Below are 12,694 nucleotides of genomic sequence, written 5' to 3'. Positions count from 1 at the left end.
TATTATTATTATTATTATTATTATTATTATTATTATTATTATACGTGGTATTGTTTTTTGGGCTAATGCTGTGTCAGGAAAACAAGGTGAAACCTTTACGTTTCGCAGAGAGCTTTGCTCCCCATCTTCAGAAGAAAATCTTGACTGTTCACGAGGAATTCATGTACAATAATTAGGGTTTGAATTTAAGAATGCTTTACCGTTGGAGAACTGTAGTGCTATGCTAATTCGTCACGAGGTGGCTCGCTGTATGCTGGCACAGTGCTCCAAGCGAGAGCTGACGACAACATTAATCTCCAATTATGATGTTCTGTGGCATCGTGTATGCTTGAGAAGTATTAGAGAGGACATCAGACGAATCAGGGACGAATGTGATAGCAGAAAATAGAAACTAATAACATAAAATAAATGCAACGAAAGACACCAGGATAGAATAGAACAAAGCATAATGAACCATTATTATTATTATTATTATTATTATTATTATTATTATTATTATTATTATTATTATTATTATTATTATTATTATTATTATTATTATACATGGTATTGTTTTTTGGGCTTATGCTGTGTCAGGAAAACAAGGTGAAACCTTTACGTTTCGCAGAGAGCTTTGCTCCCCATCTTCAGAAGAAAATCTTGACTGTTCACGAGGAATTCATGTACAATAATTAGGGTTTGAATTTAAGAATGCTTTACCGTTGGAGAACTGTAGTGCTATGCTCATTCGTCACGAGGTGGCTCGCTGTATGCCGGCACAGTGCTCCAAGCGAGAGCTGACGACAACATTAATCTCCAATTATGATGTTCTGTGACATCGTGTGTGTTTGAGAAGTATTAGAGAGGTCATCAGACGAATCAGGGACGAATGTGATAGCAGAAAATAGAAACTAATAACATAAAATAAATGCAACGAAAGACACCAGGATAGAATAGAACAAAGCAGAATGAACCAACTGATGATGATGAATGTACAAATTTGGAAAACACCAAAACAAAATAACAATATAGAAGGAACAATGAAGAGAACTACCTACGTAAATCCTTAATGGCTGGCAACCACGTATGACTTAATTTATAGTCAGTGTCCCTGTTGAAATTGTTAGGATTTTTACCTATTTCCACAGCTTCCCATATAATCCTAGACCTGTAGTGTTTAGTCGGGGTAAGAGCTTGAACATCTTGGACAACGACATCATGACCCGACGATAGGGTTTGCTCAGCTATTGCTGATTTGTCTGGCTGGTTGAGACAGATATCTCTTTAGTGTTCCTTGATGCAAGTCCCAATGGACCAGCATGTTTGGCCAATGTATACCTAGCCGCAAGTACAGGGAATTTTGTACACCCACTTTTTCAGTTCTTTTCACCTCTTTAAGTGGATTTTCCAAAAAAAAGAGAAGTTTCTTTCTTTTAAAAGGAGATTCCAAATACCAGTTTTCATGTCTGTAACATCTTCAGTTTTTTTAGAAATAAGTATCCTCATAAAAAGAATTCAACTTCTTCTTCACTTCTTTCCACCCCCTTCCCCCCTAAGTGGATTTTCCAGAACAAAAAATATGTGTTTCTTAATTTTTAAAGGTGATTCAAAATACCAACTTTAACATCTGTAACATCTTCAGTTTTTGAGAGATAAATATCCTCGTAAACATAATTAAAGTCTTTCTTTAGCTATTTTGTCCCCCCGCCCCCTTTAAGTTGATTTTCAAAAAAAAAAATGTGCTTCTTAATTTTTAAAGGATATTCCAAATACCAATTTTCACATCTGTAACATCTTTAGTTTTTTAGAAATAATTATCTTCATACAAATAATTCAACTAATGTTTCAATTCTCTCCTCCCCATCCCCTTAAGTGGATTTTCCAAAAACGAAAGAACAAGTGTTTCTTTATTTTTAAAGGAGATTAAAGGAGATTCCAAATACCAATTTCCACATCTGTAACATCTTTAGTGTTTTAGATTGTTGATAAACTGAGCCGTATTTATTGTAAATACAATATAGCCAAAGAAATTAAATTTCTCAACATAAAGTAACAATTTAAAAAATATTTAAGAAAATTAGGTGAGTAGTTTGTTCTTCATTGCATACACAGGTAAACAAAATCTACTTCCATCCATTCATAATAGAAATAAGCATCATTTTGAAGTAACATTTTGTTATTTTGATTCCATCCAATGTAGCACAATGCCCTTTACTTCATAGAATATTAGTTGTTGTTCAATTCTATGTAATAAATTGAATCAAGTATGGTTTCTGTCATTATCAAAATAATGTTAAAAAAGTTACCAAACTATTAACAACCTTTCAACATTTCTTAGTATTTTCCATAATTGTTTTTCTGTTATTCATGGTAATTTCATGTCCTCAGATTTCTCCACATTTATGACAGATGAGATTTTAAGAAATGTGAAAGTGGACTCAGCTTTGAATACTCTTTATACATTTCCCTTTTTCCTACTGATGTACCAGTATTATATTCGACTCTACAATAATATACCTCAATTTTTTTTCTAGGTTTCAGAATTGTATGAGAAGCATCACAAAGAATTGCAAAGTGCAAAGAGTATTGTTGAAAAGTCATTGACTCAGATTCAAGAAAATCTGGATAGTAAATATAAGTATGTGAAAGAAATAGATACATGGCTTGATATGCATCTTCCATCTTTGTCTATAATTTGATCATCAACCATTTGCTAATCAGCATAAACAGTGGAAGAGAAAGAAACTAGATGTCAGGAATGTGAATGGTACAGTTCAGTTAATTCTGTAAAATGATCTATGACATGTTGTACTAAATACATAAATATTCTTTAGCAAATTAATTTAAATTTATTAGCAAACCATTATTTCCCATCTTTTCCCACTTTCTCAATTTCAGTTTGAAGAAGATATCTCTCAAGAAGCTCAATGAACCATGTGGATGATGAACTGATCATCTCTCCCATTTGTACTTAGTATTGTGGATTACCTGTTAAAAGCAGAAGAGGAATCGATCCCCTTTACAGTGTGAGAATGGAAAGTAGGAAGGTGACAGAAATGAATTGGCACTTGTTTTTTTTTTTTTTTTTTAATCTACACTGATAAAAATGCCTGTGGGTAGCCCTGATCTACCAGCTTAGGTATTAGCACTATTCAAAGTATGTCAACTTCTATCTATACTATTGTTTCCCTACCATTCTTCATTGCCTTTCATGGTTGTGTTCTTCGTATAAAGATTAGGTCATGACATTTGAGGTCGTTGGCTTTGGTGATAGGTTCTATAATGACATTGTTCTCAGTTATTTTATGTTCATTAGCAAAGTTTTCATATGAATCCTACTTTTTCTTTGTCATGATAGTATAAATTATATGATGCTTTTAAAAATGGGTTCAGTTCAACAGAAAGGAGAGACAGAGATAAAGTTAAACATGGAAACACCGAGCTCGATAGCTGCAGTCGCTTAAGTGCGGCCAGTGTCCAGTATTCGGGAGATAGTGGGTTCGAACCCCACTGTCGGCAGCCCTGAAAATGGTTTTCCATGGTTTTCCATTTTCACACCAGGCAAATGCTGTGGCTGTACCTTAATTAAGACCACGGCCGCTTCCTTCCTACTCCTAGCCCTTCCGTGTCCCATCGTCGCCATAAGACCTGTCTGTGTCGGTGCGACGTAAAGCAACTAGCAAAAAAAAACATGGAAACACAAAAATCATACGCACTCTCTCTCATTATTGTTAAACATTTAGTCTTGATGTGTGAAGTGTATTACGAGAAGAATGTTTCATAAACATAGGAAATGGAGAAGTCATAAAGAAAATATACTGGTGGGGGAGGATTAGAAATACAGGACAAATACAGAAGGAGAAAAGGAACACAACTGTGGAATATAAGTACTGGAAAGGGAACGAACAATTGTCAAATGAAATAAAATATAGCTAACTAGGAACAAAGACAGAAAATTGTACAAGGATAAGCACAGTGACAGGGTATTGTGAGAAAAGAGGGGTACAGAGAGGAGAAACAAGAGCAAACATGAAAACACAGGAGAACACGATACAAGCACTATATTTTCATAAATACCTTTATTTTTTTTCATGTAAGTGTGCTGTTTCCTCATTAACCCTAGTTTTTATGTACCTACCTATCTCAACTCCTTACAAACTTGTTATGGCTGACTTGCTTCAACAGGATGGACATCCATGCTCATTCAGGGGTCCATTTTTTACAGCTCTTCTGTCATTATTTGGGAAGTGTAGGGTGAGAAGAATACCACATAACCAGAGAGAAAGGAAGCAAACAAAAATATAAAAGGTTTATAGAGGTTTGGAAAGAATAGGAACACAAGACAAAGAAAGACAGGGAAAAGGAACCTAATATATTAATGTAAGCACTTTAGAGGGAGCAAACACACAATAAATAAAATCAGAGTTATTTTGATTTAAATCTTGCATGTCCTGTAAATTAATACCCATAAGCCAGTTTTATGAACAGTATTATGATTACAACAATATAAGTAACAGGAAATATATGCATGCTTTGCTTTGGTTTTAAACCTAAGGTTCTCCTTCAAGTTTAAGTTTTGGAGAACCCTTTGTTGGTGGAGCCTTGAGAATACACCCTCAGTTCATTTTTGATTTAGTTAACCCCCATTTAAACCCCTTAGGGATGGATTGTTTTTAAATATTTAATATTTCACATCTAGGATATAAAAAAGCATCCATCATGTGAGATTTCAACTTCATACATCAAATAGCTTTGGAGGAATAGATATTATTGTTTACAAATATGAACTTCCCTTCAACCCCTTGAGGGGTGAAATTTTTTCAAACCTTGTCTTATTTAACAACTGACCTGAGCAGCTGCATGTGTTAATGCGCTATGGATATGGAGCGAAGCTCTCCATTCAGGAGATGAGTGGGTTCAAACTCCACCATTGGCTGTCCCGAGTATGATTTTCTGTTGTTTCTGATTTTCACTTCCAGGCAAATTCTGGTACAGTTCCTATTCATAGGTCACAGCCAATTCCTTCTATCTCCTTACTCAGTTTCATTTACTGTCTTTAATTTCATCTTCATTAGCTCCTCAACTGAGGTTGGCATCATTTTCCCCCACATCAGAACATCATCTGCAAATATTAGAGTGTTAGGCTCTTTACTATGTTCTTTGATGGATTTTATGATCCGATCCATGACAATGATGAACAGGAGTGGTGATAGGGCACTTCCCTGCTGGACTCCTCTTTTGGTTTCAAACCAATCTGATCTTCCATTCCCTACTCAGACACAGCTAAAGCATTTTTTGATAGAGCATCTTACCTTTATCAATCAAGAGGTTTGCCGCACCTACACCTTTTAGGTATTCCCAGTCACACTGTTGTACTATGGTCGTCTGATGAGAAGTCACATGGATGCGGGGTAGGAGGTGCGAGGGGTAAGCTTGGCTGCTGTGCATGCGCCTATCTCAAGTCTCAAGGCCTGACAATAAGCATGTGTTCCGTCGGCTGTGAGTCTTGCAAATTGAGGTGCTTTTGTGAAGTTTCAAAATGGTAGTGCCATTGTGCCTTAGTTACATATTTACTGTATGTACTCCATAATGAACACTTTGGTAATGATGTCTTATACTAGGGAATGGACAGGCTAGGCACTAGGATTCAAATATCAAATTGGCCTTCATAGAAAACACTTTCTGTCACCATTAAATTCTTACTCTAATTTCTTTTAAACAGATTGTCAAGTATACACTTTTCAATAACACTACAGCACACCTGTAATTATTCTTCTATCAACATTAATTTTAAATAAATAATCAGTTTATCGGCCTCTGACTTCTATAGAAAACACACACACTTCTACATTTCACTACACAACATTTATAAATTCCCTTCAGTCTTTAAAGTCTCTTAACTAGTTCATATACCAGGCGAGTTGGCCGTGCGGTTAGAGGCATCCGACTGTGAGCTTGCATCCGGGAGGTAGTGGGTTTGAATCCCACTGTCGGCAGCCCTGAAGATTGTTTTCTGTGGTTTCCCATTTTAACACCAGGCAAATGCTGGGGCTGTACCTCTATTAAGGCCACGGATGCTTTCTTCAAAGTCCTTGGCCTTTCCTATCCCATCATCGCCATAAGACCTATCTGTGTCGGTGCGACATAAAGCCCTAGCAAAAAATATATAGTTGATACTTATCTCGGATTTTGAAGCTTCTTTCTTCTTGCTTCTTTCTTGAATCCTCACTGTATGGTTCCTCAGATTCTTCCCTGACGGTTTCGGGACTCGAACACAGAACTCTTTCTAAGGTGAATGCAAACTGAAGCTACAGTCTCCTTCAAACACTCAGTGAGTTCTCTACGTACTGCCTCTGTGCCTTACCCTATGGGACACAGCTAACCAGTTCTACTGATTGGCAAGCTCAGCTGCTGGCTAATCTGAATAACTTCTTTTACTGCCATCTTCACTAACTGATGGCAGGCTCAACTGCTGCCTGATCTGACTAACTCCATATACTTCTATCTTCACTGACTTTATCCTACAGAGTCTGCTCTCTGCCAAGTGACCTAGTGACTGTCCCTTCCCGAGAGACCACTCCTTTCCAAGTTACCAGAATGACTAGAATGACTGACCAGAATGACCGAGAGTCTTCCTTGTCACTCCCTTTAATCACTTCTCTGAGCTTTTATAACAAGTCATCCCCTACTGCAATGTTCTCTAACAGCACTGATCTGTTAGCTTCCTATTGGTTACTTCAATTGTCGTCCCACCCGTCTCCTGTACCTACATGTGACTGGTGACCTTCCACAGAATATTTCTAGAAGAAATTGTTGCACCACTACGTACGTTCTTATTTTAGGGCAACTTTCTACGTGGCCAACAACATGCTTGCTTTTCACTGGTCACCTAATTTGAGCCTCTAACTTATGACCTTCTGGTCTGTTTACTTCTTTCTCTGACAAATATCCTCATTGCTCAATATTGCTTCATTCCCTGGCTCACTGAATGTTAGAAGTTGAGACTAGCTTTAAGAATGCTTTTAATTATAATTGTAATTCTGCACTTATTCACTGCACTGATATTTTATTTACACTTAATCACTCACTTCCACAGTCTCTTCTTTATCTACTCTTTATATGTTATACCTAAACTACTCATGATTATTAGGGATTCTGACTGGGAGGTCACGGATCGAACCCCGTTCGATGCGCTCGCTCCATAATTTCCCACAGACGGATGTGTTGCGAATCGGCGCTCGCAACAATTTACTGATTCAGAGAGCTCACATTGTCTATCACGACTGATGTTTGTAGCTAGAGTGTACTATCTGTTACTCGTGCTATGTCTACAAGCTGTTGAAGCTTTTCATCAAACGTTGATAGTAGGCCTTCTCAATGTCCATGAAAACCACCACTGAGTACTTTCTATATTTCCAATGCCTTTCTGTTAGCATTCTGACAGCAAATATGAGGTCTGGGAAAACTTTGATAAAGTCCGAGGATGGAACTACACTAGAGTCCCGTTCTTCTTTGTTTCTACATGGGGCCTCTAAATATTAGTGCCAGAGTCCCGTTAATCCGAAAGTCCAGTTAATTCGAACTGAAATATTCAATTTTTTAAAAAAATTCTCTTTATTGAAATGAAAGAACATATTATAGAATGAAGATTTACGTGCAATTTATTAGTCATATTTTACTAGAATAACTTCATGCAAACATAATTACATATCATAAACCATCAACCACTGGTCGTTTATCTTTACAAAGTCTGTTAGTTTCTTTTGCCATAGTGATTGGAACCTACTCGAAGATGCAGTGTTAAACCAGCATCTCATAAACATCACATCAGTGGGCGTAGCAGCGGAGTGTTACTCGACATAGCGTACGGCAAGTTCTAAGGCGGCCGTGGCATCTGAATGTGACACTACTGTAGTTGTTCATTATGGTCTTCTTCGATGTCACTCTGTTCCTCATGAACTCCAGATTCTTTCTCCACCATAGCTACAATTTCTTGGTGTGTTTGTAATTGATGACAGTCAGCTTCCATCCACTTGCTAATGTCATTTTCATTGGCTTCCTCACAACCAGGAAGTTGTTGAATAATTTCAAGCAGATTGACATTTGCAGACGCTTCCGCTGGACTCTTGATGAATGCGAGACTTTGCCACAATTTCTTCACGTTTTCCTCATGCACTGCTCACTGACACCCTCCCATGCCTCTGCTGCCCAGTAAACCACGTCCTTTACATTCACGTTCTTCAGTTTTTTTAATAATCGTAAGTGAACTGTCATTCTCAATCACGTACCCGAGAAGATTCCGTTTATACACAAGTTTTACAATTTGCAGAATGCCCTAGTCCATTGGCTACAATATTGACGTAACATTAGAAGGCCAGAAAATTGCTCTTATTTGAGCGCAAATTAATTCACTCACTGCTGGGTGTGATGAAGCATTGTCAATTGAGAGCAATGCCCGAGAAGGCAAACCAGTTTTTACACTAAAACTTTTTACTGAGGGAACAAAGTGTTTTTCAAACCATTCCTTGAAAAGTCCTCCTCTGAGAACCATGTGACCTTGCCGCGGTGGAGAGGCTTGCGTGTCCCAATGATGCAGATAGTCGAGCCGCAGATGCAACCATATTGGATGGTTATCTATTGAGAGATCAGACTAATGAATAGTTCATCGAAAGGGGGGTAGCAGCCTTTCGGTAGTTGCAAGGGCGGCAGTCTCGATGATTGACTGATACGGCCTTGTAATAATACTCAACATGGCTTAGCTGTGTTGATACTGCTACACGGCTGAAAACAACGGGAAACTGCAGCCGTAACTAACTCCTGAGGACATGCAGCTCTCTCTGTATGAATGATGTACTGATGATGGGTTCCTCCCAAGTAAAATATTCCGGAGGTAAACTAGTCCCCCATTCGGATCTCCGGGTGGGGACTACACAAGAGGGGGTGATAATCAGGAAGATGGATACTGACATTCTGCGAGTCGGAGCGTGGAATGTTAGAAGTTTGAATCGTTGTGGTAGGTTAGAGAATCTGAAAAGGGAGATGGATAGGCTAAAGTTAGATGTAGTTGGTATAAGTGAAGTACGTTGGCAGGAAGAACAAGATTTTTGGTCAGGCGACTACCAAATTATCAACATAAATTCAAACAGGGGAAATGCAGGAGTTGGTTTAATAATGAATAATAGGGCAGCGGGTAAGCTACTATGAGCAGCATAGTGAAAGAATTATTGTTGTCAAGATAGACACCAAACCAATGTCCACCACAATAGTGCAGGTCTATATGCCTACTAGTTCAGCGGATGATGAAGAAATCAAAATAATATACGAGGAGATAGAAGATTTAATACAATATGTAAAAGGTGACGAGAATCTAATTGTAATGAGAGACTGAAATGCAGTGGTAGGCCAAGGAAGAGAAGGTAGTACAGTAGGAGAAGTTGGATTGGGACAAAGGAACGAAAGAGGAAGTCGGCTGGTTGAATTCTGCACTGATCATAATTTAGTCCTTGCCAATACTTGGTTCAAACACCACCAGTGACAGCTGTATACGTGGACGAGACCTGGAGACACTGGAAGGTATCAAATAGAGTTCATTATGATTAGGCAGAGATTCAGAAACCAGGTGTTGGATTGCAAAACTTTCCAGGAGCAGGCGTGGACTCTGACCACAACTTGATGGTCATGAAATGCCATCTGAAGTTGAAGAAATTGAAGAAAGGAAAGAATGCAAAAAGATGGGATCTAGACAAGTTGAAAGAAAAGAGTGTGAGGGATTGTTTCACGGAACATGTTGCACAAGGACTAAATGAAAAGGCTGAAGGAAACACTATAGAGGAAGAGTGGAGAGTTGTGAAAAATGAAGTCAGTAGAGCTGCTGAAGAAATGTTAGGAAGGAAGAAAAGATCAACTAAGAATCAGTGGATAACTCAGGAGATACTAGACCTAATTGATGAACGACAAAAATACAAGAAATCTAGAAATGAAGAGGGCAGAAAAGAATACAGGCAATTAAAGAATCAAGTGGATAGAAAGTGCAAGGTAGCTAAGGAAAAATGGCTGAAGGAGAAGTGCAAGGATGTCGAAGGCTGTATGGTCCTGGGAAAGGTAGATGCTGCATGCAGGAAAAATCAAGGAAACCTTTGGATAAAGGAAATCTAGATGTATGAATATTAAGAGCTCAGATGGAAAGCCACTTCTAGGGAAAGAAGACAAAGCAGAAAGATGGCAGGAGCATATCCAACAGTTGTATCAAGGTAAAGATGTAGATAATTTGGTTCTGGAACATGAAGAGGCTCTTGATGCTGATGAAATGGGAGACCCAATTTTGAGGTCAGAGTTTGACAGAGCTGTGAGTGACCTCAATAGGAACAAGCCACCTGGAATTGATGGCATTCCCTCTGAATTACTGACTGCCTTAGGAGAAACCAGCATGGCAAGGTTATTTCATTTAGTGTGCAAGATGTATGAGACAAGAGAAGTCCCATCTGATTTTCGGAAGAATGTTGTTATACCTATTCCCAAGAAAGCCGGTGCTGACAGGTGTGAAAACTACCGCACCATTAGTTTAGTATCTCATGCCTGCAAAATTTTAACACGTATTATTTACAGAAGAATGGAAAAACACGTTGAAGCTGACTTGGGAGAAGATCAAGTTGGCTTCAGAAGAAATGCAGGAACACGTGAAGCAATCCTGACTTTACGTCTGATCTTAGAGGATCGAATCAAGAAGGACAAGCCCACGTACATGGCATTTGTAGATCTAGAAAAGGCATTCGATAATGTTGATTGGACCAGGCTATTTATGATTCTGAAGATGATGGGGATCAGATACCAAGAACGAAGAATTATCTACAATCTGTATAAAAATCAGTCTGCAGTGATAAGAATCGAGGGCTTTGAAAAAGAAGCAGCAATCCAGAAAGGAGTGAGGCAAGGCTGCAGTTTGTCCCCTCTCCTTTTCAATGTTTACATAGAACAGGCAGTAAAGGAAATCAAAGAGAAATTTGGAAAGGGAATCACAGTCCAAGAAGAGGAAATCAAAACCTTGAGATTTGCCGATGATATTGTTATTTTATCTGAGACTGCAGAAGATCTCGAGAAATTGCTGAATGGTATGGATGAAGTCTTGAGTAAGGAGTACAAGATGAAAATAAATAAGTCCAAAACAAAAGTAATGGAGTGCAGTTGAACGAAGGCAGGTGATGTAGGAAATATTAGATTAGGAAATGAAGTCTTAAAGGAAGTAGAGGAATATTGTTATTTGGGTAGTAAAATAACTAACGATGGCAGAAATAAGGAGGACATAAAATGCAGACTAGCACAAGCAAGGAAGAGCTTTCTTAAGAAAATAAATTTGCTCACTTCAAACATTTATATCGGAATTAGAAAGATGTTATTGAAGACTTTCGTGTGGAGCGTGGCATTGTATGGAAGTGAAACATGGACGATAACTTGCTCAGAAAGAAAGAGAATAGAAGCTTTTGAAATGTGGTGTTACAGAAGATTGTTGAAGGTGAGATGGATAGATTGAATCGTGAATGAAGAGATACTGAATTGAATTGGTGAGAGGAGATCAATTTGGCTAAATTTGACGAGAAGAAGTGATAGAATGATAGGACACATCTTAAGACACCCAGAACTTGTTCAGTTGGTTTTTTGAAGGAAGTGTGGATGGTAAGAATAGGGTATGAATATGACAAGCAGATTAGAACAGATGTAGGATGCAATAGTTACGTAGAAATGAAAAGGTTAGCACAGGATAGGGTGACATGGAGCTGCATCAAACCAGTCTATGGACTGATGACTCAAACAACAACCACCTTGAAAAGTTGTGCATCCATCCATGCCTTTCTTTGATTTCTGTAGTAAACTGGAAGAGTGTTCATGTTACAGTTTTGAAATGCCCTTGGTTTTGCTGATTTGCCAATAACATTAGGGGCAATTTATTTGTTCCTGCAGCATTACTACATGCTAATACAGTAACACGTTCATTACTCATCTTAAACCCAGGTGCATGAGACTTCTCCGCAGACGCAAGGCTTTTACTAGGAAGGGCCTTAAAATTTAAACCCATTTCATCGGCGTTATACACTTGTTGTGGTGAATAATTTCCTGATGCTACCAAGTTTCCTGATGTAATCTTCTGCAGCGGCATGATCACCTGATAACTGTTCTCCCGTTATTGTTAACTGACGTATTCCATGCCTTTTCTTCCATCTATTGAACCATCCAGTACTGGCAGTGAATGAAACATCTCCATTCGATAATGTATTTAAATGATGCACCTTTTCTTGAACAAGAGGTCCACTTAATGGAGGACCTTTTTGCCTCTCCTGTGGAAACCATAAATAAAGCGCTTCATCAAGTTTATCGAATTACCGAGATTGATAGCTGCAGTCGCTTAAGTGTGGCCAGTATCCAGTATTCAGGAGATAGTGGGTTCGAATCCCACTGTCGGCAGCCCTGAAGATGGTTTTCTGTGGTTTCCCATTTTCACTCCAGGCAAATGCTGGGGCTGTACCTTAATTAAGGCCATGGCCACTTCCTTCCCACTCCTAGCTCTTTCCTGTCCCATCGTTGCCATAAGACCTATCTGTGTCGATGCAACGTAAAGCCAATAGAAAAAAAAAAGTTTATCGAATTTGGACTCTTTTGATGTTTGACAGATTTTAAGGATGTCTTCTGACAATGCTGTACAAAACTGTTTGATTTTAGAATG

The 12,694-nt window shown here is 38.4% G+C and overlaps 1 protein-coding gene across 1 annotated transcript in view; it reads left to right on the top strand.

Annotated features, from left to right (window-relative positions):
* LOC136885424 (aminopeptidase Q) overlaps positions 1 to 2,817 on the top strand; it is a 256,957-nt gene extending 254,140 nt beyond the window's left edge. The window contains exon 18 of the mRNA XM_067157954.2: positions 2,514 to 2,817. Within this exon, the coding sequence (XP_067014055.2) occupies positions 2,514 to 2,678 (165 nt within the window). The 3' untranslated portion in view covers positions 2,679 to 2,817. The remainder of the gene's footprint in view (positions 1 to 2,513) is intronic.
* Positions 2,818 to 12,694: the final 9,877 nt, after the last annotated feature.

Source organism: Anabrus simplex, chromosome 1 (genome assembly GCF_040414725.1).
Source record: "Anabrus simplex isolate iqAnaSimp1 chromosome 1, ASM4041472v1, whole genome shotgun sequence".
Taxonomy (NCBI): Eukaryota; Metazoa; Arthropoda; class Insecta; order Orthoptera; family Tettigoniidae; genus Anabrus; species Anabrus simplex.
The sequence above is the reverse complement of the archived record's forward strand: the minus strand, read 5'-3'. Positions and strand labels throughout refer to the sequence as shown.